This window comes from Chlorocebus sabaeus, chromosome 2 (genome assembly GCF_047675955.1).
Source record: "Chlorocebus sabaeus isolate Y175 chromosome 2, mChlSab1.0.hap1, whole genome shotgun sequence".
Classification (NCBI taxonomy): Eukaryota; Metazoa; Chordata; class Mammalia; order Primates; family Cercopithecidae; genus Chlorocebus; species Chlorocebus sabaeus.
Window position 1 is genome coordinate 34,794,756 of NC_132905.1, and position 27,467 is coordinate 34,822,222.

General features: G+C 43.8%; 2 protein-coding genes across 5 annotated transcripts in view; both read right to left on the reverse strand.

Moving 5' to 3' along the window:
* Positions 1–26,355, reverse strand: part of UBOX5 (U-box domain containing 5) — a 49,461-nt gene extending 23,106 nt beyond the window's left edge. For all 3 annotated transcript variants that reach the window (XM_008019277.3, XM_037990663.2, XM_008019254.3), the window contains exon 1: positions 26,251–26,355. The gene's annotated coding sequence lies outside the window, so the exon portion shown is untranslated. The remainder of the gene's footprint in view (positions 1–26,250) is intronic.
* On the reverse strand, positions 13,053–26,359 carry FASTKD5 (FAST kinase domains 5). 2 transcript variants are annotated; one of them, XM_073007219.1, is made up of 3 exons: positions 26,251–26,332; positions 16,420–16,537; positions 13,053–15,787 (listed from the first exon to the last, which is right to left on the reverse strand). In XM_073007219.1, the coding sequence occupies exon 3, from the start codon at positions 15,595–15,597 to the stop codon at positions 13,306–13,308; it is 2,292 nt and encodes a 763-aa protein (XP_072863320.1). In that variant the 5' UTR covers positions 15,598–15,787; positions 16,420–16,537; positions 26,251–26,332; the 3' UTR covers positions 13,053–13,305. The 2 variants fall into 2 exon arrangements, with proteins under 2 accessions (XP_072863320.1, XP_008017432.2); XM_008019241.3 differs by lacking the exon at positions 16,420–16,537 and having other exon boundaries at positions 26,251–26,359.
* Between the last annotated feature and the right edge of the window lie 1,108 nt (positions 26,360–27,467).

Below are 27,467 nucleotides of genomic sequence, written 5' to 3' on the forward strand. Positions count from 1 at the left end.
TAAACTCAATAATAATTTATCAATATTGGCTCATTAATTATAAGAAATACACCACACTAAGATGTTAATAGCATTAATAATGCTCAATTTTTATGTAAGTCTAAATTGCTCTAAATTATAAGGTGTATTAATCATAATAATAACAAAGAAATGGCTGGGTGAAGCCGGGCGTGACTGCTCATGCCTGTAATTCCAGCATTTTGGGTGGCTGAGGTGGGCAGATCAGTTGAGGTCAGGAGTTCCAGACCAGCCTGGCTCACATGGTGAAACCCCGTCTCTAATAAAAATACAAAAAATTATCCGGGTGTGGTGGCAGGTGCCTGTAATTCCAGCTACTTGGGAGACTGAGGCAGGAGAACTGCTGGAACCCTGGAGGTGAAGGTTGTAGTTAGCCAAGATGGTGCCACTGCACTCCAGCCTGGGTGACAGAGCGGGACTGTCGCAAAAAAAAAAAAAAAAAAAAAAAAAAGAAATGGCTGGGTGGGGTAGTGTACACCTATAAATTCCCAGCACTTTGGGAGGTCAAGGCAGGAGGATTGCTTGAGGTCAGAAGTTCAAGGCTAGCCTAGGCAACATAGTGAGACCTGGTCTGTACAAAAAAAAAAAAAAAAAATTAAAAGAATTAATAATAATAAAGAATGATTGGGGGAAAAGTGATAGAAAACAACTCAGGACTGGAGATCAAATTGAAATATGCAAATTGAAACAAATGAGTGTGTTGTCACAGGAGAATGGCAGATTAAAAAAAAAAAAATCTTACAAATGATATCTGTTTCTGTGGGAAATAGTGATGTCCAAACAGTAGGATTCCGTAAGACCCTGGTTGCTATCAAAGTCTTTAACAGGTATAATCTTATCATCTATCTCGTTCCAATACCCTGAACTTTTAAGGTCAGATGCCTCCTGCCTTAACACTTAATCCAGAAAAAAAATAATGACTCAACACATGAAAATGCAAACAGCCTAGCCCAGAAAGACTGCCTCCCCTGTCCTGCTGAGGAAATGGCCATGTAACTTGAACCCACTGCAAACACTGTCTAGTAAATACTTACAAAGCATAGCCAGATGTGGCATCTAAGTACAAGAAAGACAAGGCTTGAGTATAACTTAATCTAAAACCTCAGATCATGGCTACTGTGCCCTGCTTTCAGAGAAGTAGCTTGGAGACAGGTAATAATGGCATTCTAAGATGGCAATACAGGTTTATAAGAAAAAAAAAGAATATAAAATAGTAGACACTCTTGTACCTACCACCTAGATTTAGCAAATGTTAACATTTTGCTATGTTTGCTTCTGATTTCAGTGTTAAAAGCAATATTTGAAAGATAACAAAACCCAGCACCTATCCTATTTCCTCTCCCTTTTTGCCAAGGGGTAAGCTCTTTTATTTTTCCTTTCTTCTTCTTCTTTTTTTTTTTTTTGGTGGGGGAAGCAGGCTGTCACGCCCATGCCCAGGCTGGAGTGCAGTGGTGCAATCTCGGCTCACCGCAACCTCGACTTCCAGGGCTCCAGAGATGGGTATCCTCCTACCTCTGCCTCCTGAGTATCTGCGACTACAGGCATGCACCACCACATCAGGCTAATTTTTGGCTTTTTTTTTTTTTGGTAGAGATGGGGTTTCGCCATGTTGCCCAGGCTGTTCTCCAACTCCCGGGCTCAGGCAATCCACCCACCTTGGCCTCCCAAAGTGTTGGGATTACAGGTGTGAACTACTGTGCCCGGCTGAGGTAAGCTTTATCTAATGTTGTCTGTCATTCAAATCAGTATAGGTATGCATATATATACAAACAACATATAGTAGTCATGTATTGTAATATACCTTAACGATAATATGTGTATCATCTTGCAACTTGCTTTTCCATTAAGCATTATATTAAGGTTTTCCATACTGAAATGTTTGTATCTGGTGTATTCATTTTAATTTCCTCATATTTAATTGTACAACTAAAACAGTTTCTCCATTGCCCTATTACTTACATTGTTTAAAATTTTTTTACTATGAAAAAAATGCTGCAATAAACATTCTCTACAAATCTTCTTGTGGGAACAAAAAGAAATGAAATGAACGGTCTTCTTTGTGAGTATTGAAACAATAAAGACTTCTTTCTAACAGTGATTATACAATAGAACATATTCTTGAACCCAGAAGGTGGAGGTTGCAGTGAGTTAAGGTCCCAACATTGCACTCCAGCCTGGGTAACAGAGCAAGACCCTGTCTCAAAAAAAAAAAAAAAAAAAAAAAAAAAAAAAAAAAAAAAAAAAAAAAAGCTGGGTGGGAGGCCAGGCAGGCAGATCACCTGAGGTCAAGAGTTCACAACCAGCCTGGCTAATATGGTGAAATCCCATCTCTACTAAAAATACAAAAATTAGCCAGGTGTGGTGGCGGGTGCCTGTAATCCCAGATCCTTGGGAGGCTGAGGCAGGAGAATCACTTGATCCCAGAAGGTGGAAGTTGCACTTGGCCAACACTGTGCCACTGTACTCCAGCCTGGGCAACACGAGCGAAACACCGTCTCAAAAAAAGAAAAAAAAAAAAAAAATATATATATATATACACACACACACGTAATACAATATAAAGATAACAGAGCTTTCTGCAGATGACAGAGTGAGGAAAGATGCCCTAGATCAATGTTTTTCAATCTGTGGTTTTTGGAATCAAGTAATGGGTTAAAGAAAAGAAATTACTACAAAAGAATACAAAATATGAAGGTGCAAATAGTATGGATATGTCATGAAATTGTTTCAGTCAGTTTTGTACAAATATATTTAATGAATGCATGCATTTCATCTAATATAAAATGTATTTCTTATTGTGACTTCAAAAAAAAAATTTTTTTTAAACATTGGTCAACTCAGGGGAAAATTCACAGGAGTAACATGTGAACTTAGGATGACTAGGACACATGCCTGATCTCATGGACAACTCTGAAGAGCAACAGACACTCCATACTAATGCTACCACAGACTGTAGACTACAGGAGCCAAGAGGTGAGAACATGAACAAAAGGGAAGGAGACCTGGGGAAAGGGATCAGTAAGTGTCAAGGCACAGAGGAGGGAAGTGTGAGGCTGGTTCAAGAAATGCTGAAAATGCCACTTAGCTATAGAGGTGGAGTGGGAGCCAGCGATGGGTAGGCAAATGGAGCTAGATGAGGAAGGCCTTGAATGTCATGCTATAAAGTTTAGACTACTTCACTTAGCGGGCTGAGGTAGTGTTTCTCCAAATTGCAGGTTGAGAATTAAGAACTTAAATTACTGAGCCATAACTAGTATTTTTAAAAATTAAGTAGAATAGAAAATATCAGCATGTACCACATATAAGGGTGAACACTGTTCTGTGAAAGTTTTGTTTCAGTTACATATATATGTGAACACACAAACACATGCATTTATTCATTTGGGGTTTTGATGTAAAAGTTATTTCTTACTAAAGGTTATAGTTAAAAAAAAAAAGGGTTGAAAGCTACTGGTTAGAAGTAAGTCATCGAAGGCTAATAATCAGAGAGAGAAATGACACTAATGAAAAGTCTGCTATTAACCTCCTAGATGACAACAGCAATTCTGAACCACTTAAAGGCAATTCACCCTTTAAGAGGTTTCACTTTTCTCTGGCTGATGTGTTGTTCCCCACTGTCTTTTCTGTACTACATGAGGGGTTCCTTGCAAACGGCTTCCTGAAGACATCAAAGATGAGTACCAAGGTACTAACCACTTAGGAATAAACTGGTAATCTCAGTTTTTCCTTTGGCATTTTATTCCTTTAGTTTTTCTCTTTTTATTCTTTTCTTTTCTTTCTTTTTGAAGGAGGGGCATTCTTTAAAAGGAGGAAAATGAACTATGTATAATGCATTACTGAGCATCTCACAAGGATTTCAAAGTTACTTTCTAAGAAATTGTTTATTTATTTATTTTATTTTTTTTGAGACAGAGTCTCTCTTTGTCACCCAGGCTGCAGTGCAGTGGCACAATCTCGGCTCAATGAAACCTCCGCCTCCCAGGTTCAAGCAATTCTCCCAGCTCAGCCTCCCAAGTAGCTGGGATTACAGGCATGTGCCATCACACTCAGCTAAATTTTTGCATTTTTAGTAGAGACAGGATTTCCCCACGTTGGCCATCTCGAACTCCTGACCTCAAGTGATCCACCAGTCTCGGGCCTCCCAAAGGGCTGGGATTACAGGCATGAGCCGCAGTGCCCGGCCTTATTATTATTATTATTATTATTATTATTATTACTTCTTGAGATAGAGTCTCGCTGTCACGCAGGCTGGAGTGCAGTGGTATGATCTTGGCTCACCGCAAGCTCCACCTGCCGGGTTCACGCCATTTTCCTGCCTCAACCTCCTGAGTAGCTGGGACTACAGGCACCCGCCACCATGCCCGGCTAATTTTTTGTATTTTTTTTTTGTAGAGATGGGGTTTCACTGTGTTAGCCAGGATGATCTCGATCTCCTGACCTCGTGATCTGCCCACCTTGGCCTCCCAAAGCGCTGGGATTACAGGCTTGAGCTACTGCGCCCAGCTCCTATTTTTATTTTTTGAGACAGTGTCTCACTCTGACGCCCAGGCTTGAGTGCGGTGGGGCGATCTCGGCTCACTGCAGCCTTCACCTCCCAAGTTCAAGCAATTTTTGTGCCTTAGTCTCCCAAGTAGGTAGGGCTACAGGTGTGAGCCACCATGCCTGGATAATTTTTGCATTTTCAGTAGAAACAAGGTTTCACCATGTTAGCCAGGATGGTCTCGAACTTCTGACCTCAAGTGATCCACCTGCCTCGGCCTCCCAAAGTGCTGGGATTACAGATGTGAGCCACCACACCCAACCATAAATTATTTATTTTTAAAAGATCTAATTAAACTTTTAAAGATAATTGTAGACTCATGTGTAGTTCTTAAGAAACAATACAGAGAGATCCCACATACCCTTTCATACCCTTTACTCAGTTTCCCCCAACAGTAACATCTTTTTTTATTTTGAGACGGAGTTTCGTTCTTGCTGCCCAGGCTGGAGTACAGTGGCATGATCTCGGCTCACTGCAACCTCCGCCTCCTGGGTCCAAGTGATTCTCCTGTCTCAGTCTTCTGAGTAGCTGAGATTACAGGCGCCTGCTACCACGCCCAGCTATTTTTTGTATTTTTAGTAGAGACGGGGTTTCAACATGTTAGCCAGGCTGGTCTTGAACTCCTGACCTCAGGTGATCTACCCACCTCAGACTCCCAAAGTGTTGGGATTACAGGCATGAGCCACCATGCCTGGCTGTAACATCTTGCATAGCTATACTAGAACTTCATAACCAGCCTACTGATACTGATAATGATCCACCAATTTTCAGATTTCACCAGGTCTGCATGCGTTCATTTGTGTGTGCCTATCTAATTAGGTCAATGCAATTTTACTCTATGTGCAAAGTCGGGTAATCACAATCGTAGTTGATATAGAACACTTTTATCACAAGAATTTCATGTTATCCTTTAAAAAGTCTTTTATCTCAGCCAGGCGCGGTGGCTCACGCCTGTAATCCCAGCACTTTGGGAGACTGAGGCCGGCGGATCATGAGGTCAGGAGATCGAGACCATCCTGGCGAACATGGTGAAACCCTGTGTCTACTAAAAATACAAAAAAATTAGCCAGGTGTGGTGGCGGGCGCCTGTAGTCCCAGCTTCTAGGGAGGCTGAGACAGGAGAATGGCGTGAACCCGGGAGGCGGCGGAGCTTGTAGTGAGTGGAGATTGTGCCACTGCACTCCAGCCTGGGTGACAGAGCAAGACTCCGTCTCAAAAAATAAAATAAAATAAAAAGTATTTTATCTTATAAATCCAAATACTCTACTTCCACAGAAGTCTTGAAATTTTTCACCCAGATCAAAGCCTTCACCGAAGACTCCAGTAAAGCTCACTGCCCACATTGTAAGAAACAAACTTGAGAGACACATTTAGTCTTGACATTCATGTCACTTAAATGATAAATACATGTAGGAAAATGCAACAGCATATATAGGCTGGGCACGGTGGCTCGCGCCTATAATCCCAGCACTTTGGGAGGTCAAAGTGGGCAGATCACTTGAGGTCAAGAGTTTGAGACAAGCCTGCCCAACATGGTGAAACACTGTCGCAACTAAAAATACAAAAATTAGCCAGCTGTGGTGGCGCACACCTGTAGTCCCACCTACTGAGGAGGCTGAGGTGAGAGAATGGCTTGAACCTGGGAGGCGGAGGTTGCAGTGAGCCAGGATCACACCACTGCACTCCATCCAGCCTGGGCGACAAAGGGAGACTCTGTCTCAAAAAAAAAAAAAAAAAAAAAAAAAAGTATTATGAAAGTATTATGATCAAACATTTGTTTAAAATCTACATCTAGGAATATGTATACACAAATAGTTGGAGAGATAATGGGGGGCATGCAGAAATTTAAATATCCGACATACCAGGCTGGTGGGATAACTTGTTCTTTTTTTCCTTTTATGTATTGAAAGTTGATGTATGCTTGAGGTCTCAGGATGACAGCAGAGAAGACTGAGATTTATGTTCAGAGTACTTTTTGCAGCTGCTAGTACTAGGGCTCAGAAACGGAAGTGTAAGGGAAGGGCCAAGAAGGGATCCAGGAGTTGAGTGGCCAACTGTCTTGGTATACCCACAGCTAAGGAGTTTTCAGAACATGGTACTTTTGGTGCTAAATCCAGGAAAGTCCTGGGCAAACTTGGAAGAGTTGGTTGCCCTGTCTGGAAGGTAGTTGTCTGTGCTTCCTTGGAGCTTGAAGCAACCAAACAAACCTTTTGTTTTTGTTGTTGAGGTTCAGAACCTGGTGGTAGGGAAGTGAGGAAGGATAATTTAGAAGAGAATAAGGTGACCATGACACTTTCTGAACACCTCAGCATCCAGCTTCCTTCAGCCTACAAAGTTACCACAGCAGCATTATACAATCTGACTTTGAGTCTCACAGAGATGTAATGAAAAGTAATCCTGGCAGACACACATATTTTAAAGACTAGGCTCAAACAGGTTACAGAGGGAAAAAAAGAAGAAAAGATTACCTGTCAAGTAAGAGAAAAGCATTTCACCTCAAAGAGTGGGTGGAAAACCAATGCACTGAGCAATTTCATAAATTGGGCACTTCAGCTTTTAAAGAAGTGCAATACTTCTTATAATTTCTAAATTGAGTTACCTGTCCATCCATGAAAAAAGTTTGACTCATGTGCCTTTTTCTTAGAACTGGTTAAAATGAAAGACAGTTGTCCCAGTCCATCCCAGTTACCCACCAGTGAGAGGTGTGCAAAAAGACCAGAACACAGGTGAGAGCCCCAAAGAAGCGTGCAGTTTTGTATCACATGGAGCCAAATCACCCTCTAAGGGCTTAACATGTGCTAGGCACAAGTAGACACAGTTTTTACTCTTTATTTATTTTTAATTTTTATTTATTTATTTATTTTTGAGACAAGAGTTTCACTCTTGTTGCCCAGGCTGGAGTGCAATGGTGCGATCTCGGCTCACTGCAACCTCTACCTCCTGAGTTCAAGCGATTCTCCTGCCTCAGCCTCCCGAGTAGCTGGAATTACAGACACCCACCACCACACCTGACTAATTTTTTTGTATTTTCAGTAGAGATGAGGTTTCACCATGTTTGCCAGGCTGGTCTTAAACTCCTGACCTCAGGTGATTCACCCACCTTGGCCTCCCAAAGTGCTAGGATTACAGGCGTGAGCCACCGTGCCCAACCTATTTTTAGTTTTTGAGATGGAGTCTTACTGTGTCACCCAGGCTGGAGAGCAATGGCACGATCTTGGCTCACTGCAACCTCTGCCTCCTGGGTTCAAGCGATTCTCCTGCCTCAGTCTCCTGAGTAGCCGGGATTACAGGCACGTACCACCATGCCCAGCTATTTTTTAAATTTCTAGTAGAGATGGGGTTTCATCATGTTGGCCAGGCTGGTCTCAAACTCCTGAACTTGTGATCTGCCCACCTCAGCCTCCCAAAGTGCTGAGCCACCACACTCAGCCTCAGTTTTTACTTTTTTTTTTTTTTTTTTGAGACAGAGTATCACTCTGTCACCCAGGCTGGAGTGCAATGGTGCAATCTCAGCTCACTGCAACCTCCGCCTCCAAGGCTCAAGCAATTCTCCTGTCTCAGCCTCCTGAGTAGCTGGGATTATGGGTACACACCACCATGCCCAGCTGATTTTTGTATTTTCAGTAGAGATGGGGTTTCACCATGTTGGCTAGGCTGGTCTCAAACTGCTGACCTCAGGTGATCTGCCCGCCTTGGCCTCCCAAAGTGCTGGGACTCATGCCTGTAATCCCAACACTTTGAGAGACTGAAGCAGGAGTAATGCTTGAGCCCAAGAGTTCAAGACCAGCCTTGGCAATATAGAAAGACTCCGCTCTACAAAATGTAAAAAATTAGCTAGATGTGGTAGTGTGCCCACAGGTGGTTCCAGCTACTTGGAAGGCTGAGGCAGGAGGATCACTTGAGCCTGGGCAACAGAGTGAGACCCTTTTTCTTTTCTTTTTTTTTTTTTTGCCTCAGCTACTTGGAAGGCTGAGGCAAAAGGATCACCTGAGTCCAGGAAGTCAAGGCTGTGGTGAGCTATGACAGTGCCACTGCACTCTCAGTATGGGCAACAGAGTGAGACAGTCTTAAAAAGAAAAAAAGAGAAAAAAAAAGAGGTCAGGATTGGTGGCTTACACCTATAATCCCAGCACTCGGGGAGGCCGAGGTGGGCAGATCACTTGAGGCCAGGAATTCAAGACCAGCCTGGCCAACATGGTGAAACCCCATCTCTACCAAAAATACAAAAAAAATTGGCCGGGCATGGTGGCTTGCGCCTGTAATCCCAGCACTTTGGGACTCCAAGGTGGGCAGATCACCTGAGGTCAGCAGTTCGAGACCAGCCTGACCAACTTGGTGAAACACTGTCTCTACTAAAAATACAAAAAAAATTACCTGGGCCTGGTGGTGGGTGCCTATAATCCTAGCTACTACGAAGGCTGAGGCAGGAGAATCTCTTGAATTGGAGAGGTAGAGGTTGCAGTGAGCTGAAAGCGTGCCACTATACTCCAGCCTGGGTGACAGAGTGAGACTCCGTCTCAAAAAAAAAAAAAAGGTGCCGGGCGTGATGGCGCACTCCTGTAATCCCAGCTACTTGGGTGGCTGAGGCATCAGAATCGCTTGTACCCTGGTGGCAGAAGCTGCAGTGAGCAGAGATCACGTTACTGCATTCCAGCCTGGGCAACAAGGAAAAACTCTGTCTCAAAAAAAAAAAGAAAAAAGAAAGAAAGAAAAGTATATGTATATATCCAATGGTGGGTGAAAGACTGGAAACATTCCAAGATCCAGAACAAGACAAAGATGCCTACTTTCATTGTTTGTATTCAACATCTTATTAGAAGTTCCAACCAGAGTAATAAAGCAAGAAAAAAGAAAAAAAAGGAATCCAAAATGGAAAAGAAGATATAAAACTGTATTCACAGATGAAACAAGCCTATACAAGAAATTCTGAAGAATTCACACAACAACAAAAAAATTATTAGGGCTAACAAATGAATATTAAGCATAATAGCAGGTTAAATCATCCGTCTTTTTTTTTTTTTTTTTTTTTTTTTTTGGAGACAGAGTCTCTGGCTCTGTTATCCAGGCTAGAGTGAAGTGGCATGATCTCAACTCAATGCAACTTCTGCCTCCTGGGCTCAAGTGATTCTCATGCTTCAGTCTACTGAGTTGCTAAGGTGTGTGCCACCACGTCCAGCTAATTTTTGTATTTTTAGTAGAGACAGGTTTCACCATGTTGGCCAGGCTGGTCTCAAACTCCTGGCCTCAAGTGGTCTGCCCGCCTCAGCCTTCCAGAGTGCTGGGATTACAGGCATGAGCCACCACGCCCGGTGTATCATTTGTATTTCTAAACACTCACAATTAACAATTCATAAAAGAAGTTTTAAAAACAATTGCATCTACAATAGCACAAAAAAGAATAAAATAATTAGGAATAAATTTAACATCCGGGTACAGTGGTTCACACCTGTAATCCCAGCACTTTGGAAGGCCGAGGTGCGTGGATCACGAGGTCAGGAGTTCAAGACCAGCCTGGCCAAGATGATAAAACCCTGCCTCTATTAAAAACACAAAAAATTAGCTGGGCATGGTGGCAGGGGCCTATAATCTCAGCTACTCGGGAAGCTAGGCAGAGAACTGCCTGAACCTAGGAGGCAGAGTTTGCAGTGAGTTGAGATCGTGCTACTGCACTCCAGCCTGGGTGACAGAGCAAGACTCCGTCTCAAAACAACAACAACAAAGAAAAATTAGCCGGTTATGATGCCGTGCACCTGTAGTAGTACCAGCTACTTGGGAGGCTGAGGTTGGAGGATTGCTTGAGCCCAGGATTTGAGGCTGCAGTGAACTACGATCACATCATTGCACTCCAGCCTGGCTGCTGGAGCAAGACCCTATATCAAACAAAACAAAACAAAACAAAACAAAACAAAAAACTAAGAAAATGTAAGATTTATACACTGAAAACTATAAAACATTCCTGAAAGAATTAAAAATCTAAATAAATTAAAAGATATACCATGATTATGGATTAGAAGGCTTAATACTGTTAAGATGGCAACATTCCCCAAAGCAAACTAGAGATTCAGTACTGTCCCTATCAAAAGCCCGATGGTTTTTCTTGCAGAAATGGGCAAACTGATCCTAAAATTCCTATGGAAGTGCAAGGACCATGAGTAGCTAAAACAATATTGAAAAATAACCAAGTTGGAGGACTCATACCTCCCAATTGTGTGGACTTGGCATAAGAATAGATGAATGGAATAGAAATAAAAATCCATAAATAACCCCCCACATGTACGGTCAATTGATTTGACACAGATGCCAAAACCATTCAACGGGGAAAGAATATTCTCTTCAACAAATGATACTGGGACAACTAGATGCCCACATGCAAAAGAATGAAGTTGGACTGTTCCCTCATGCTACATATAAAAATTAACTCAATGTGGATCAAAGACCTAAATATAAAGAGCTCAAACTATCAGAAAAGACATAGGGGTAAATCTCCCTGACCTTGGATTTGGTGATGGTTTCTTAAATATGATACCAAAAGCACAAGCAACAAAAGAAAAAATAATAAATTGGGCTTCAACAAAATTAAAAACAGAAAGTGAACACAACTCACAGAATGGGAGAAACTATTTGCAAATCACATATATTGTATCTGTGACCTATGTTTCTTATATATACACAATCTCCTTAAGTTTGTGCTGTAACACAACCAAACCTGAATCCCACTGGACTTCCTAATATAACAAGTAGCATGTTTCCTTCTCATCTGAGCTAACTGCCATGAAAACCATTCTGCCTAAGCATCAGACTTGGGAACCACTAGCCCAACAGGTGCTTATGTAATTCTATTCTTCTAGGTCCAGTTTTAAGAAGAAAAATATGAGGAGGGTAGGGGGAGTTTATGCAAGACAAGTAGAAATGTGGAAGAGGGAGCCAGGAAAAAATTTTAAGTTCACTAATTCTGAAATGGCTCTTTAAAGCAAAAAGAATCAGCAACTAAGGACAATCAATCACATCTAAACAAGAATAAGAATTTTAATTTTAGAACATGTGAAAAGATGTATTGGAGGAAAAATCCTGAAATGTAAGTGAAGCTATGAGAGCTTTTTTGTTTTTGACAGGGTCTCACTCTGTCAGCCAGGTGGGAGTACAGTGGCACAATCACGGTTCACTGCAGTCTCGACCTCCTAAGCTACGGTGATCCTCCCACCTCTGCCTCCCAGGTAGCTGGGACTACAGGTGTACATCACCATGCCCAGCTACTTTTATGTATTTTTAGTAGAGATGGGGTTTTGCCATGTTGCTGGTCTGGAACTCCTGGGTTCAAGAGATCAGCCTGCCTCAGCTACCCAAAGTCTGGGACTACAGACCTGAGTCACCACACTTGGCCCCCCCCCCTTTTTTTTTTTTTTTTGAGTTAGGGTCTTGCTCTGTCGTGCAGGCTGAAGGTCAGTGGTGCCATCTCAGCTTACTGCAGCCACAACCTCCCAGGCTCAAGAGATCCTCCCACCCCAGCCTCGTGAGTAGCTAGGACTGCGGGAGCACACCATCATGCCTGGCTAATTTGGTATATTTTTTGCAGAGGCAAGGTCTCACTATATTGGCCAGGCTGGTGTCAAAGTCCTGGACTCAAGCAATCTTCCCACCTTGGCCTCCCAAAGTGCTGAGATAACAGGCGTGAGCCATCACGTCCAGCATGAGATTCTTATTTTAAAACAAGGTATAGGCCAGCTGTGGCAGCTCATGCTTGTAATCCCAACACTTTGGGAGGCCGAGGTGGGTGGATTACCTGAGGTCAGGAGTGTGAGACCAGCCTGGACAACATGGTGAAATCTCAACTAAAACTGCAAAAATTAGGTGGGTGTGGTGGTAGGCGCCTGTAACCCCAGCTACTCAGGTGGCTGAGGCAGGAGAACTGCCCGAACCTGGGAGGCGGAGCTTGCAGTGAGCCAAGATGACGCCATTGCTCTCCAACCTGGGCAACAGAGGGAGACTCCGTCTCAAAAAATAAAAAAATAAAAAAAAAAAAAGACCGGACGTGGTGACTCACACCTGTAATCCCAGCACTTTGGGAGGCCAAGGCAGGCAGATTACCTGAGGTCAGGAGTTCGAGACCAGCCTGGCCAACCTGGAGAAAATCCGTTTCTACTAAAAATACAAAAATTATCCAGGAGTGGTGGTACATGCCTGTAGTCTCAGCTACTCATGAGGCTGAGGCAGGAGAATTGCTTGAACCCAGGAGGCGGAGGTTGCAGTGAGCTGAGATTATGCCACTGCATTCCAGCCTGGGCAACAGAGCAAGATTCCGTCTCAAAAAACAAACAAAAAAACTGGCTTAAAAAGAAAAACAATAAAAATATCTGTGAGTGGGTGGGGGGGTGGTCTCCAGAAAAGAATAAAATTTTTAAAAATTGGCTTTACACAATGTCTGACTATACTTTTATTCTAAAAACTCTGTGACATAAGGCTGGTAAACAGAAAGAAAAATCCAACAAGGACTTACTTGACCGTAGGACATATTAAGATGTTTATTATTTACTAAGAGTAATATGTATACATTTGCAGCAATTTGTACAATCCAACTACATTACAATTCACAGTAACATACACTAGCTCTAATCTGCCTTGGACACAACTAAGTCTCCTCAATAGACTATTTTATTGCCAAACTTACATTCTGGCTTTTATAATCATTTTGCAACACCTGGTACAGTATACACCTACAGCTTTGTCATAGAAATGCCCCTAAATGCCCTTCAGAGAGCAGAGGTGAATACTTTCTCATGAAGAAATGCCAACTTTTCTAAGCGAGTTCGTTTCAGTAGTGGCAACCATTCCCAGTAGGATAACTCTACCACACGGTAGCCAAGCCGAGCCAGCTGCCGCCTCTTCATACTGTGCAGTCCAAGGAGATCCCTGGAGCCATAGCAATATTGGTTCCTGTTTGTGAACTGAATAGCCAGCTTCATTCCTGGGGTCTGCATGCAGGCTGAGGGGCATAGGCCAGCCATCTCCATGGCCCCTGATTTATCTGCTACATTGCAAAGGGAGCCCCCCAAAGGTACAGCTGCCTTATTCTCTAACTCCATGGGCTGCTGCCCAGGCTCTGACTCAGTTTTGCCCTGGAAATGTCCTCTTGCTTTCCCTTTTAGTAACTGATTCATCAAATCATCTGTAAGGTTGACTCCCACATGCTTAAGCCTTAATGTGGCTACATTTTCAGCTGGTGTGGCTTCTCTATTAAATGGTAATGGCTTCAGGTTAACATCAAGCTGGACCTCTAAGTCAGAAGATCGGGTATGAGGCAAAATCATATGGTGCTTGACGTACTGGGGCCCCCCCAACATGGTCTCAAGTAAAAAGAGAGTTTCTAAGAATTCAGGCTTTGAGTTCATATCCTTCTCTGCTAAATTCCACAGCAATTCAGACCCCTCTTGCTGAAGGTGAGTACTAAGACGATTGCCTCTGTAATCTGGACACTCAATGCCAACTGTACCGTCGAGGGTATACAGTTCCTTAATGAGGTCAAACTTGGTTCTCTCCTGAGCTAACCTGACAAACCCTGGACTGAGAGCAAAATCAATTAACTCTACTGGAAAGTACTCTGAAAATGCCAGGCCCAGCAGGCAGGTGGGCAGGTGTTCTGGGTACTGGTTGAATTCAGGCATCTTTCTGTGAATCTCATTTATCAGGCTGGAGTAAAATTCTTCTGCATTGGGTGGCTTATAATTCAGAGTTCCAAATGACCACAGAATCTTGGCAACATCTTTACTTCGACAGTGTGCCACTCTAGGAGGCAAAGACGCAGCCACTGCATTCATTACTCCTTCATCCAGGAAGCGTAAGGCCGAGCAGTAGAGAGTCAGGTGCGTGACACCTTGAACTCCCAGTGAAGGAATTCGCTGAGGAGCAATCTCTCCAAGCTGCTTCATGAAATTGATGTGATCCACATGAGTGAAACGGAACATTTTAACAATATTCACTAAGGCGTGACTACTCAGATGCTGCATGTTAGCACAAGCCAAGTCTCCAATTTTCCGCATGACAAATTCAGAGAGACTAGTACTTGATTTAAAGAACCCCAAACAGATGGTACCAACCTCCTCTAAATTGATCAAATCTATATATTTAAGGATCAATGATTCCAATTTTTGCATTAGGTCCTGGGATACCTGACGATTTTCACCTATAACATAAATTAAGTGAACTAGCTGAGACAAGGATAGATCTTTCCAGTGCAAATTAAGATAACTAGAAAAAATGTTTACAAACCGAGGTACTTTGCGGCCTAAGTGCCTCCAGAGATCAGCCACCAAAAGGAGCTGATCCATACTCATCTCCCATACTTGATGGCAACATTTGGTCTCATACACATCTAGCATTGAATGGGAGTGAGGGATTCCTAAAATGACAAAAGCTTTCAAAACATTGATCAGATCTTGGGTATCAAAGAGCTGTATCTTCTTCACACTCAGCTGGCAGAGCAGAGCAAAGCTGGTATTGCGCAGCAAGACAGGATGCTGCTCTGCAGGCAAAGAGCTCAGCTTACACAAATAATCAACAATGACTTGAGCCTGCAGTTTATTCTGATAAACTGTGACTTTGTGCAAAATTAGTTCACTTTCTGAAACAGATAGGAGCTGAGAAGTCTCGGATGCGTTATAGCTGTGAACACGGTATTCTGGTCTCAGCTGTAGGAAAACTCGGATGTTTGCAAAGGAATCAAAAACTTCTACATCCTCTTCATCAACTCTTGTGGCCCTGGGTGAGTCCAGCTGCAATGTGCTGGCCTTAGAGGAAGAAGTCTTGCTGAATTCCAAACCTGGGCAGGCACTGCTGGTTGTGAGGATCCTCCGAGAAGAGAAGGTGCTACAAATGTTAACTTTTTTGGCAGAATGGCAGAGGCTAATGTGTTCTGGAGGGTCCTGTCCCCCACGCTGTTTGCTGCTCACATTCCAGTATGATACACTTCGGGCTGCACCACAGGCAGAAGGACTGCAAAGTGCTCGGTATCTTAAAAGTTTTAACGACTTGAGAGTAGCTGCCATTCTGGTGTCAGTATTGATCTTTTTGGCAGTCAGAATACAGTCCTCACAGGTTTGACCAGGCAATTTCTTGTTTATATGGTGCTTGATTAGAGCTGGACGGGGAGGTGTTCCACAAAAACTGCCTGGAAATCTTCCGCATATCACAAGAGCCAGGGATCACAAATGACTGGGTCAGAATTGGTGCCAGATACTGAAAAAAGGGTAGATGAAGAATGAGTGGCTTCTACCTATAAAAGCATCCAAATTTACACATTATAAAAAACAGGTTGAAACTACACTACTGTCCACTCAAGGAAGTTCAATGCTAGTAAATGCCCAAACCACATGACAGCATATATCAAGGATAAACTGTGTGCTCTGTGTAAGGGCCTAGGAAAACCCCCAACCCAGGGTACCCCTGGGCAGTTCCTGGACTGCTGCTCACCAGACTTCCTTCACTGTACAAGGCAAGCAGTGACAGCTAAAGAAGAGACGGTGCTCTGCTAACATTTGACAGGGAGAAGGAAGGCAGATTTCTAGAAAGAAGGCTGGGAACAAAAGTGAGCAATTCATTCTATCTCTTTGATATCAAGGCATAGAGGTCCTACCTGAAGAATGTTTATAAAAACTGCTATGCTAACAGCACTAAGTAAAAAGTGGGATCTGGTGTAAGAGATAATTAGTTGGCCGGGTGCAGTGGCTCACGCCTGTAATGCCAGCAAGTTGGGAGGCAAAGACAGGCAGATCACTTGAAGTCAGGAGTTCAAGACCAGCCTAGCCAACAAGGTGAAATCCCATCTCTACTAAAGATACAAAAAATTACCCAGGTGTGGTGGCACACACCTGTAATCCCAGTTACTCAGGAGGCTGAGGCAGGACGCTTGAACCCAGGAGGCAGAGGTTGCGTTGAGCCAAGACCGTGCCACTGCACTCCAGCCTAAGCGAAAAAGTGAGACTCCATCTCAAAAAAAAAAAAAAAGATTTAATTAGTTATACCCATGATCGTCCTCCCTGTTCTTATAGTGCAAAACTGTTAATTCCAAAATTCTGTCATTCTAATGCTGTTCTTGTACTTTTTAGAAGATGCCTATTCTCCTCTCCAGGAAGCTTATAACAGAATTTGAGTCACTATTACATAGTTACAGAGTAATTCTGTTATTAGAAAGTATACTCAAAAACTCACTCATTTTGGAGGAAGAAAGCAGAAGGTTGAGAGTCTGCTCACTTTCACTTCATGGGTAGGAAGCAAAGAGTACCCCAAAGCTGGGCTCAGGGTTCAGGGAACACCAACTGACACAACTGCCCCGCTGACATCTTCTGGAGGAGGCAGCTTAGCAATGCTTCCAGTGAGTCTTTATTCTGCCTGTGAGCAGTATAATGCCCATTTTTCTCCCATGGCAGAAACTATGAGAGACTATGAAATTGATTCTGCTGTGCTCTCGCTTTCCTTAATGCTTATTCTTTTTCTTTCCACTTAAATGCCAAAGCCTGACAAGCAAGACCCAAGGAGACCTGAGTTGTCAACTGATGTACCAGACAGAGTTGTTGCTGCAGAAAACTCCATAAAAGTTCCAAGGGTGCCAGAATGATTTTCTGAAATGCCTGCCCAACTCTGCTGTCAGCCACTTTCTTCCAGAGCCCACAGCACATCATCATTTGGTTCATCATCAAAGAACAGCAGGGCAGGCCAGTGGCTCTGTTCCAGTAGCCCAGCTACACAGGTTTCTCTAGATAGCAGGAACATATGTATGAATTTCTGTGTGAATCACAGTAGAATTCTCTCACGCTAAATTTTTATACACTTGGTTCTTTACCGTGGCTTGTGGACCATTCTTTTTTTCTTTTTTGAGACAATCTCACTCTGTCACCCAGGTTGGAGTATAGTGGCATAACTGCAGCTTTGACCTCCCAGACTCAAGCAATCCTCCCACTTCAGCCTCAGCCTCCTGAGTAGCAAAAACCACAGATGCACACTACCAAACCCAGTTTGTGTGTGTGTGTATGTGTGTGTGTGTGTGTGTGTGTATGTGTGTGGAGGTGGAGTCTCACAATAATGCCAAGGCTGGTTTCAAACTCCTGGGCTCAAGTGATCCTCCTACCTTGGCCTCCTGAAGTGCTAGCATTACAGATGTCAGCCACTATGCCTGACCACCTGTGGACCATTCTGCCCACCAAATTTCAATGTATGGTTCAGATCAAGGGTCAGCAGACTATGTCCTGAGAACCAAATCTAGCTCTTCACATGCTTTTGTAAACAAGATTTTTTCAGAACATAGCTAGGCCATTCATTATACATTGTCTATGTCTGCTTTCCTGCTACAAGAGCAGAACTGTGTAACTGGCAGATTGTATGGCCTGCAAAGCATATTTAGTGTCTGGTCCATTACATAAAAAGTTTGCTGATCTCTACTATACACTACTATTTGTATAAATGCAGATGGCCAGCTTTTTAAAAATTAGAAAAACTTGGCCACGCCTATAATCCCAATACTTTGGGAAGCTGAGGCAGAAGGATTGCTTGAGGCCAGTAGTTTGAGACCAGCCTGAACAACACAGCAAGGCTGTCTACAAAAAAAAATTAAAAATAAATAAATAAATAAATAAAATTAAAATTAGAAAAAATACAGAAAAATAGTACTAAAATAATGTTTTTCTTTAATATTTAGACGATAATTGAAGATTACAGTCCTCAAAATCTCAAAATAGTCATTAGGAAACTCAATTAATAGTACAGCACAGGAAAGGTGGGAACAAAAGAGACAGCAGGATGGTCAGGCGTGGTGGCTCATGTCTGTAATTCCAGCACTTTGAGAGGCCAAGGCAGGCAGATCACTTGAGGTCAGGAGTTCGAGACCAGCTTGGCCATCATGGTGAAACCCCATCTCTACTACAAATACAAAAATTAGCCAGGTAAGGTGGCGCGAGTGTGTAATCCCAGCCACTGGGGGGCTGGGGCACAAGAGTCGCTTGAACCTGGGAAGTGGAGGTTGCAGTGAGCCAAGACGGTGCCACTGCACTCCAGCCTGGGTGACAGAGATTCTGTCTCAAAAAAACAAAGAACCAAAAAGACAGAGAAAGCAGGTAACAGAACTCTCCAGTTGACAGAATAGGGCTTTTAAGAAGACCTACTTTTGGCTGGGCACGGTGGCTCACATCTGTAATCCCAGCACTTTGGGAGGCCGAGGCGGGTGGATCTACGAGGTCAGGTGTTCCAAGGCCAGCCAGGCCAACATAGTGAAATTCTGTCTCTACTAAAAATACAAAAAACTAGCCGGGCGTGGTGGCGGGCGCCTGCAATCCCCGCTACTCGGGAGGCTGAGGCAGGAGAATCACTTGAACCTGGGAGGCAGAGGTTGCAGTGAGCCGAGACTGCGCCACTGCACTGCAGCCCGGGCGACAGTGCAAGACTCCATCTCAAAAAAAGAAGACCTACTTTCAAATTTGTAATTTAATTTAATCCACCACAATGTGAAACTAAAGCCATACACTGTTCAAATCTGTAGTCTTCATCTCATTTTAGGAAGTAGATCCTGGCCAGACACGATGGCTCACGCCTATAATCCCAGCACTTTGGGAGGCCAAGGTGGGCGGACCACTTGAGGACAGGAGTTCGAGACCAGCCTAGGCAATATGGCGAAACCCCATCTCTACTAAAAATACAAAGATTAGCTGGGCATGGTAGTGCGCCTGTAATCCCAGCTACTTGAGAGGCTGAGGCAGGAGAATCACTTGAATCTGGGAGGCCGAGGTTGCAGTGAGCTGAGATCACACCACTGCATTGCAGCCTGGGTGAAAGAGAGAGACTGTCTTAAAAAAAAAAAAGAAGAAGTAGATCCAAAAAAAACAGCTTTAAAGGCCCCATTTAAAAAAAATAGCTGTGCTATAGTAAAGCAAAAAACAGAAAATGTCTGTCTAGGAGGCTGGTTTACAAGATAAATGTGTGGCAGACATCAACACATGAAAATGTACACACTAAAATTCAGTGGAACAAATAGCACATAAACAAGAATTAACAAATATCTCTATAAATGATGTCAATTTTAAAACATTAAATAATTAAAATTACTTCAATTAATTCTACCTAAGAGTACTTAATGAAATTACTATACGTGGTCTGGAAATAAAAGAACCATCTCCTAGAACATCAACGTTTGGTGCAGCTCCAGTGTTTTGAATTCATGTGACTCTTTTAATCCCCATATTATTGATGAGAAAGAGACCACAAGATTAAGAAACCTGCCAAAAGTTACACAGCCAAGGGATTGAGTGGAGCCTAATATTAAAGACTGTCTGACTCCCAAGCCCACATTACTGGTGGACTAGAGAGACAAGAATGGGTGTCAGGAAACACAGGTTCGGGGGGCAGTATGGGGCGGGATGGCTGAACAATCAATGGTCTTCTAGGATTTCCAGGTGCCAGGGAGCTAGAGGGTTAGAACTAGGTAAGCCTGAAAGTCCCTTCCACCTCTAACAGTCTAGGATTCTATCACTATGGTTTATACTGCAGGTTGAATATCCCTTGTCCAAAATGCTCGAGACCAGAAGTGTTTCAGATTTTAAATTTTTTCAGTTTTTGGACTATGTGCTTTATATTTACCAGTGAGCATTCCAAATTCAAAAATCCAAAATCTGAAAAAGTCCAATGATTTTTTTTTTCCTTTGAGTATCACGTTGGTGCTCAGAAAGTTTCAGATTTTGGAGCATTTTGGATTTTGGAGTTTCAGGTTTGGAATGCTCAACCTGTACTTTAAAAAAGAACAAAGAGAAGACCTCAAAGGCTGAAATCTACATGAAGGAAAGAGTTTACAGGATGCTCCAGGATCAAAGTAAAGAGAGCTACCACAATTGAACACCTGAAAGTTGGCAGTAGAGATATGGGATCCAGAAACTAGGGTTCAGTACAGAGAAGCAAAGGGAAACCCCAGGAAACAGGTGAAGGAAGATCCCAGGACAAGAGCTGTGAACAGACATAAAGAGCAACCAGCTCATGCTGGACGACACAGACAGTACCCAGGAGAGGAGAATCATATTTCTACCGGATCATCTGGGCACGAACAAGAGATAAGGAGACAAAAAGCCATGCTAATAAAAACAGTAACAAAAATTATTAATGCCAGGGAAGACAAAAAAGTTATACAAGATAGAATATGTTACCACAGGCAGGATGCAATGGCCCATTCCTGTAATCATAGTATTCTGGGAGGCCAAAGTGAGAAGATCACTTGAGGCCAGGAGTTTGAGACCAGCCTGGGCAATGTAGTGAGACCCCCACCTCTACAAAATATTTACAAATTAGCCAAGCCTGGTGGCACACACCTGTGGTCCTAGCTACTCAGGCGGTAGAAGTGGGAAAATCGCTTGAGCCCAAAAAATAAAGGCTGTAGTGAGCTGTGATCCTGCTATGGCAGGGTGACACAGAGAGACCCTGTCTCAAAAACTAAATAAATAAATAAATAAAAAAGAATAAAGAAAATATTAGTATATCATACTCCCTATTCAGTTGAGAATAATACTAACATAGTTTTATTAACATAAATCTTGATATTAGCCTAACCAAAAATTATGAGCAAACTGTACTGGGAGGATAAAGTGAGAAGAGGAGGAGTAGGGGGAGGTTGATGATACAAGAGACCTAGCGCCTCAAAGTCCATAATAAAAAGGTACAATCGGCCAGGTGTGGTGGCTCACAACTGTAATCCCAATATTTTGGAAGGCTGAGGCAGGAGGATCACTTGAGGCCAGGAGCTTGAAAACAGCCTGGGGAACACAGTAAGACCCTGTCTCTACGAAAAGTAAAGAAAACAGTCAAGCATAGTGGGATGCACCTATAGTCCCAGCTACTCAAGAGGCTGACGTTGGAGGACAGCTTGAGCCCAGGAATTCAAGGTTGCAGTGAGCTATGATCATGCCACTGCACTCCAGCCTGGGCAACACAGCAAGACTCTGCCTCCAAAAAAAAAAGAAAGAAAGAAAGAAATCAAGAAATAGCAACACAAATGTGTTACTTAGAAATACAGTGGTGGCTGGCTGGGTGTAGTTGCTCACGCCTGTAATCCCAGCACTTTGGGAGGCTGAGGTGGGCAGATCATGAGGTCAGGAGTTCGAGACCAGCCTGACCAACATGGTAAAACCCTGTCTCGACTAAAAATATAAAAATTAGCCAGATGTGCTGGCGCACACCTGTAATCCCAGCTACTCAGGAGGCTGAGGCAGGAGAATCGCTTGAACCTGGGGGGCAGAGGTTGCAGTGAACCGAGGTGGTGCCACTGCACTCCAGCCTGGGTGACAGAGCAAAACACTGTCTCAAAAAAAAAAAAAAAAAAAAAGAAAAAGAAAAAAGAAATATAGTGATGGCCAGGAGCAGTGGCTCACACCTGTAATCCCAGCACTTTGGGTAGCTGAGGTGGGCAGACTGCTTGAGTCCAGGAGTTCTAGACTAGCTTGGGCAACATGGTGAAACCCTGTCTCTACTAAAAGTACAAAAATTAGGCTGGGCACAGCGGCTCAAGTCTGTAATCCCAGCAGTTTGGGAGGCTGAGGCAGGAGGATCACTTGAGGTCAGGAGTTCGAGACCAGCCTGTCCAACACGACAAGATATTATGGTATTGTTCAAGATAATTAATGGAGAAAGTAACTTAATGGATAAGGAAAATATTTAAAAGTTATTTTTAGTGCAAGCACTTTCTACTATCTAAGAACTTCTTTAAAGATGTTCAATAACAGAAATGATAACAAAATAAGGAATCTTAGAGGCATGAAGGGCCAACCTGCAAATGGTAAATAGTGGCTACTTATTCTTTTCACCATGCAACATTTACAGTAACTCTATAGAAACCATATCTATATATACAGGTCTGAAATAGAGCTGCTTCAGAAGTTGGTCTTGAGTACTGTCCAGAAGGAAAGAAAAACAAGGAAGATACGGAAGCAGCAGAGAAGAACAGTAGGGAGAAAAGACACTGCAAAGAAGAAGTCGTCAGGATGACCAGATAGGGAAAACATACCTGAGAAGATTAGTTCCTCCTTACTCAAGGACTCTCGGAAAATCCATAAGAAAGCTAGAAAGGGAACACTATGATATGCTCAGTCAATTAACTCCTGACTCTTTATTTATTTATTTATTTATTTATTTTGACACAATCTTGCTCTGTTGCCCAGGCTGGAGTGCAGTGGTGTGATCTCAGCTCACTGCAACCTCTGCCTCCCAGGTTAAGTAATTCTCCTGTCTCAGCCTCCCAAGTAGCTGAGACTATAGGCTCACGCCAACATGTCTGGCTAATTTTTTTTTTTTTTTTATTTTTTGGTAGAAACAGCATTTTGCCATGTTGGCCAGGCTGGTCTCGAACTCCTGGCCTAAGTGATCTGCCTGCCTCGGCATCCCAAAGTACTGAGAGTACAGGCGGAAGTCACTACGCCCGGCCTGACTCTTTCAATAAAGGTCAAAGATACCTGATATGATTTCACAAAACTCCTTTCCTAGTTTAAGAGCCCCAAGTAAACTTTTCTCCCCTTTAGGGGGCCTAACGAAACAGAGTAGAGCCTCAGAGACCCCTGGACCCTGTCAGTTCCAAAAGGCAACGCCCAGACCTCACTGAATGATGTGATTTCACAGGACTGAGGAATCTTACTTTTCTCCCTTCCACATACAGGTCTGAGCAAGGCCGAAGAGCTTCATTTTAAACTAGAGTCTAGAAGTTAGAGGATGGGGACCAGGCAGAGGAAGGAATCATGTTAACTGTAGACTGAGTATATGATACCTTAAACACATACAATTTACCAGTTACCAGATCTGATCCCTCAATTCTAACACTTTTCCTTCCTAGGTTCCAATAAAATTGTCACAAATAAATGAACACTCCAACCCCATTCTTGTCTCAGCAAATAATTTGTTGAGCAACCTTGAGAATTAAAAAGGCAAAAAAACTGGCTAAGCAGGTGGCTTATGACCATATTCCCAGCACTTTGGGAGGCCAAGGCGGGCAGATCACATGAGGCCAGGAGTTCAAGACCAGTCTGGGCAACATGGTGAGACCCTGTCTCTACCAAAAAAAAAAAAAAAAAAAAAAAGGCAAAAAAAACGAACTTTCTCTAGGTGCTGAGGGTCTCCTGCTGAGAATCTACAAAACTTCAAAGCCCCTAGTGAGGGCTTAGAGACTGGCAGTAAGGACCTTAGCTGTTAATGTAGATGTTAACTGGGCTAGACTCTGTGTTTCTGTTTCCACACAGCAGCAGGACTTCCGAGAGAGTAGTCTACCAGTACTGTGAAGGTGAGGCACTAGTGCAAAGGTGTTTAGGTCAAGTTCAGTGTCACTCGCAGGTCTAAACCAAACTAAAATTATTTAGTCTAGCAATCCATCCCTTCCTCTTTGTTCTAGACTCCATGCTGATGGGAGAAAAAACAGCACATCGCAATCATTTGTGAAACTTTTCCAGCTACACAGCCCTCCCCCTTCTCTTCTAAGACTCTGCTATTCCTCTATCAGAATGGCAAGAAGCATGTGGGTAGATATAGTATGACTAAGCCCTATAGATGATTCTGTTAGAGCTACTGCTTTTAAAGGGTTTCATAAAACCCTGTCTTTAGAAAACCTCTCCACATAACAACAGGGAGTAGGCACTCATGTCCTCTCAGCCCATCTAAATGGGACTTCTAGAGGAATTACAAAATCCAGGCAGGTAAAGAGAAGTAGCTGCATGCACACAGTCGTCATAAGAGAAAATTCCCAAATAAATGACCCAAGTACAGCTCAATAAACACTTGGTTTTATCTGCTTTTACAATTTGCAAAGCTGTATAGTACAGTATTTCAGAAGAAGTTTCAGAATTCTTTTGTTTTTTTCAGACAGGGTCTCACTCTGTTGTTCAGTCTGGAGGGCAGTGGTGCAATCTTGGCTCACTGCATCCTCCACCACCGCCCCCTACCTCTCACCCACCCACCCCGCCGGGCGAGGATCGCTCAAGGATCTCAAGCGATCCTCTCACCTCAGCCTCCTAAGTAGCTTGGACTACAAGTGCGCCACCACGCCTGACTACATTTTGGTTTTTTGTGTTTGTGGGTTTTTTTTGTTTTTTTTTTTTTGTTTTTTTTTTGTAGAGACGGGTTTTCCCTATGTTGCCCCCAGGTTGGTCTCGAACTCCTGGGCTCAAGTAATCCTTCCACTTCGGCCTCCCAAAGTGCTGGGATTACAGGCAAGAGCCACTGCACCTGACCTTAGAATTGTTTTACATCAAAGTTGACTTATTCACATGATGAGTGACAAGGCCTTACTAGGGACTAAAAAAACAAACCAATGGATGGGGAAGAAAATCATACTGACTAATAAACATTAGACCTGCATAACTGCGAAAGGCCTCACTTTTTAAGTTACGTTATGCAGCACAGAGTCTTCAGATTTTATTTATTTATTTATTTATTTATTTATTTATTTGAGACGGAGTCTCGCTCTGTCGCCAGGGGTGCAGTGGCGCCATCTCGCTCACTACACGCTCTGTCTCCCGGGTTCACGCCATTCTCCTGCCTCAGCCTCCCGGGTAGCTGGGACTACAGGCGCCTGCCACCACGCCCGGCTAATTTTTTTTGTATTTTTAGTAGAGACGAGGTTTCACCGTTATTAGCCAGGATGGTCTCGATCTCCTGACCTCATGATCTGCCTGCCTCGCCCTCCCAAAGTGCTGGGATTACAGGCGTGAGCCACCTCGCCCGGCCCAGATTTCATTTTAGTTTACCAGGTAGTAGCAAATTATCCGAGGACTTGCCCAAGATCATTCAGGTCAGTGAGCTGCAGAATCTAGTTCTGGAAAGGCGGCCATTCTTACTATTCACAGTGTAGAAAACGTGAATTCAGATTCCAGCAGCAACAAATGACTGGAGCACAAAACGCCAGCCACAGCTGGTGCTAACGCAGCTGGCTATCAGCTCCACAGGATGAAGCACCGTCCAAGGGTCTAATCAGTGAAGAATCACCCGAAACTGATGAACATAGTTGATATGAGGGGACCCAAAGTTCCCTGAGCCAAGACAGAAGAGCTGTGTCACGGTTTGCACATAAAGAGAAAGAGCAACTGTTCTTACCCATGGAAAGAAAAAGGGAAAAGGCCATCAATACTACCCTTAGGCTTGTGCAACCAAAAACTGCTAAAAATGGGGCGAAAGTATACATTCTATCATACTGATGTTTACTGAAGACTCCGCATTACAAATGCTAAGCAACATACTGTAGGGCCTTGCTACTCAGTGTGTGGTCTGCGCCCCAGAGGCTTCAGCCTCGTCCGGAAGCTAGTTAGGAACACAGTATCTCAGGCCCCACCCCAGACCTACAGAATCAGAATCTCTAAGCGATTCGCAGGCACATCAAAGTGTGATGAGAGGCGCGGCAGAATATCTAACTACATTCTCATAACAGCACTGTGAGACAAGTACTGTTACGATCTCCATTTCACAAAGGAAAAAAAAACAAGGGTCAGATAAGCCCCTTGCCAAAGATCACAAACTCAGGAGCGGCGAGAGTCACTGAAGTTCTCACCACAGTCAGGCCTGCGAGAGGCAATCGCAACCCCGGCCAAGAGCTGAATAAGGCCTCGGTGCGTGTCAGCCTTGGGCAGGCCAGGAGGACAGGAGGCACAGGCCAAGACCCAGGACGGTCGTGAACGCGGGAAGCGGCCGCCGCCACTCACCTGATCCTCCTGAAGGTGGGCGCCGCAACACCAAACCGGGAACGCAGCGGGCGGTGGCAGCGGCGGCGACACAGACACTCTCTCCTCTAGCGACTCCAAGCCTCACAACCCCACTTCCGGCCAACTGCCCGCTACTTCCGCCTGCTGCGCGAGTAACGGATGCGGCCGAGGCTCAAAAGACTCTGTCAGCGTTTCCCAAGGACATTTTCCACTGGAGGACGTTGTTGAGGAGACAGGGAGAGTCTAGGACCTGCAGAGGGAAAACACCTTCCTGAATGGATCGCTCTGGAAGTCATTAAGCAGCTTCGTCCCGGCGCGGTGGCTCACGCCTGTAATCCCAATACTTTGGAAGGCCAAGGCGGACGGATCACCTGAGGTCAGGAGTTCGAGACCAGCCTGGCCAAGGTGGTGAAACTGCGTCTCCATTAAAAATGCAGGCCGGGCGCGGTGGCTCAAGCCTGTAATCCCAGCATTTTGGGAGGCCGAGACGGGCCGATCACGAGGTCAGGAGATCAAGACCATCCTGGCTAACACGGTGAAACCCAGTCTCTACTAAAAATACAAAAAATTAGCTGGGCGTAGTGGCGGGCGCCTGTAGTCCCAGCTACTCGGGAGGCTGAGGCAGGAGAATGGCATGAACACGAGAGGCAGAGCTTGCAGTGAGCCAAGATCGCACCACTGCACTCAAGCCTGGGTGACAGAGCGAGACTCCATCTTAAAAAATAAAAAATGAAAATACAAAAATACAAAAAAATACAAAAATTAGCCGGGTGTGGTGGCGCACGCCTATAATCCAGCCTGGAGATTTCTCCGGAAGCAGGAGAGTCGCTTGAACCCTGGAGGTGGAGGTTGCAGTGAGCCGAGATATTGCTACTGTACTCCAGCCTGGGCACTCTGGGCCACAAAGCAAGACTCCATCTCAAAAAAAAAAAAAAAAAAGTAAGTAGCTTAGACACAGGTTCGAATCTGAGGATCACCACTCAGGGTTTTATGGCCTTGGGGAAGCCACACAAATTCATTCTTATTATATTATTATTATTTTTATAGAGACGGGGGTGGCAGTGTCTTCCTATGTTGCCCAGGCTAGTCTCAAACTCCTGGGCTCATGCAGTACTCCCACCTCAGCCTCCCAAAGTGCTGGGATTACAGGTATGAGCCATCACACCCAGCTCACATAAATTCTCTAAGCCTGTACAGTGATAAAAACAATACATGTA

Excerpts from the sequence above, each read along its gene's own strand:
- FASTKD5 (XM_008019241.3), bottom strand. The coding sequence starts at position 15,597 with ATGGCAGCTACTCTCAAGTCGTTAAAACTTTTAAGATACCGAGCACTT.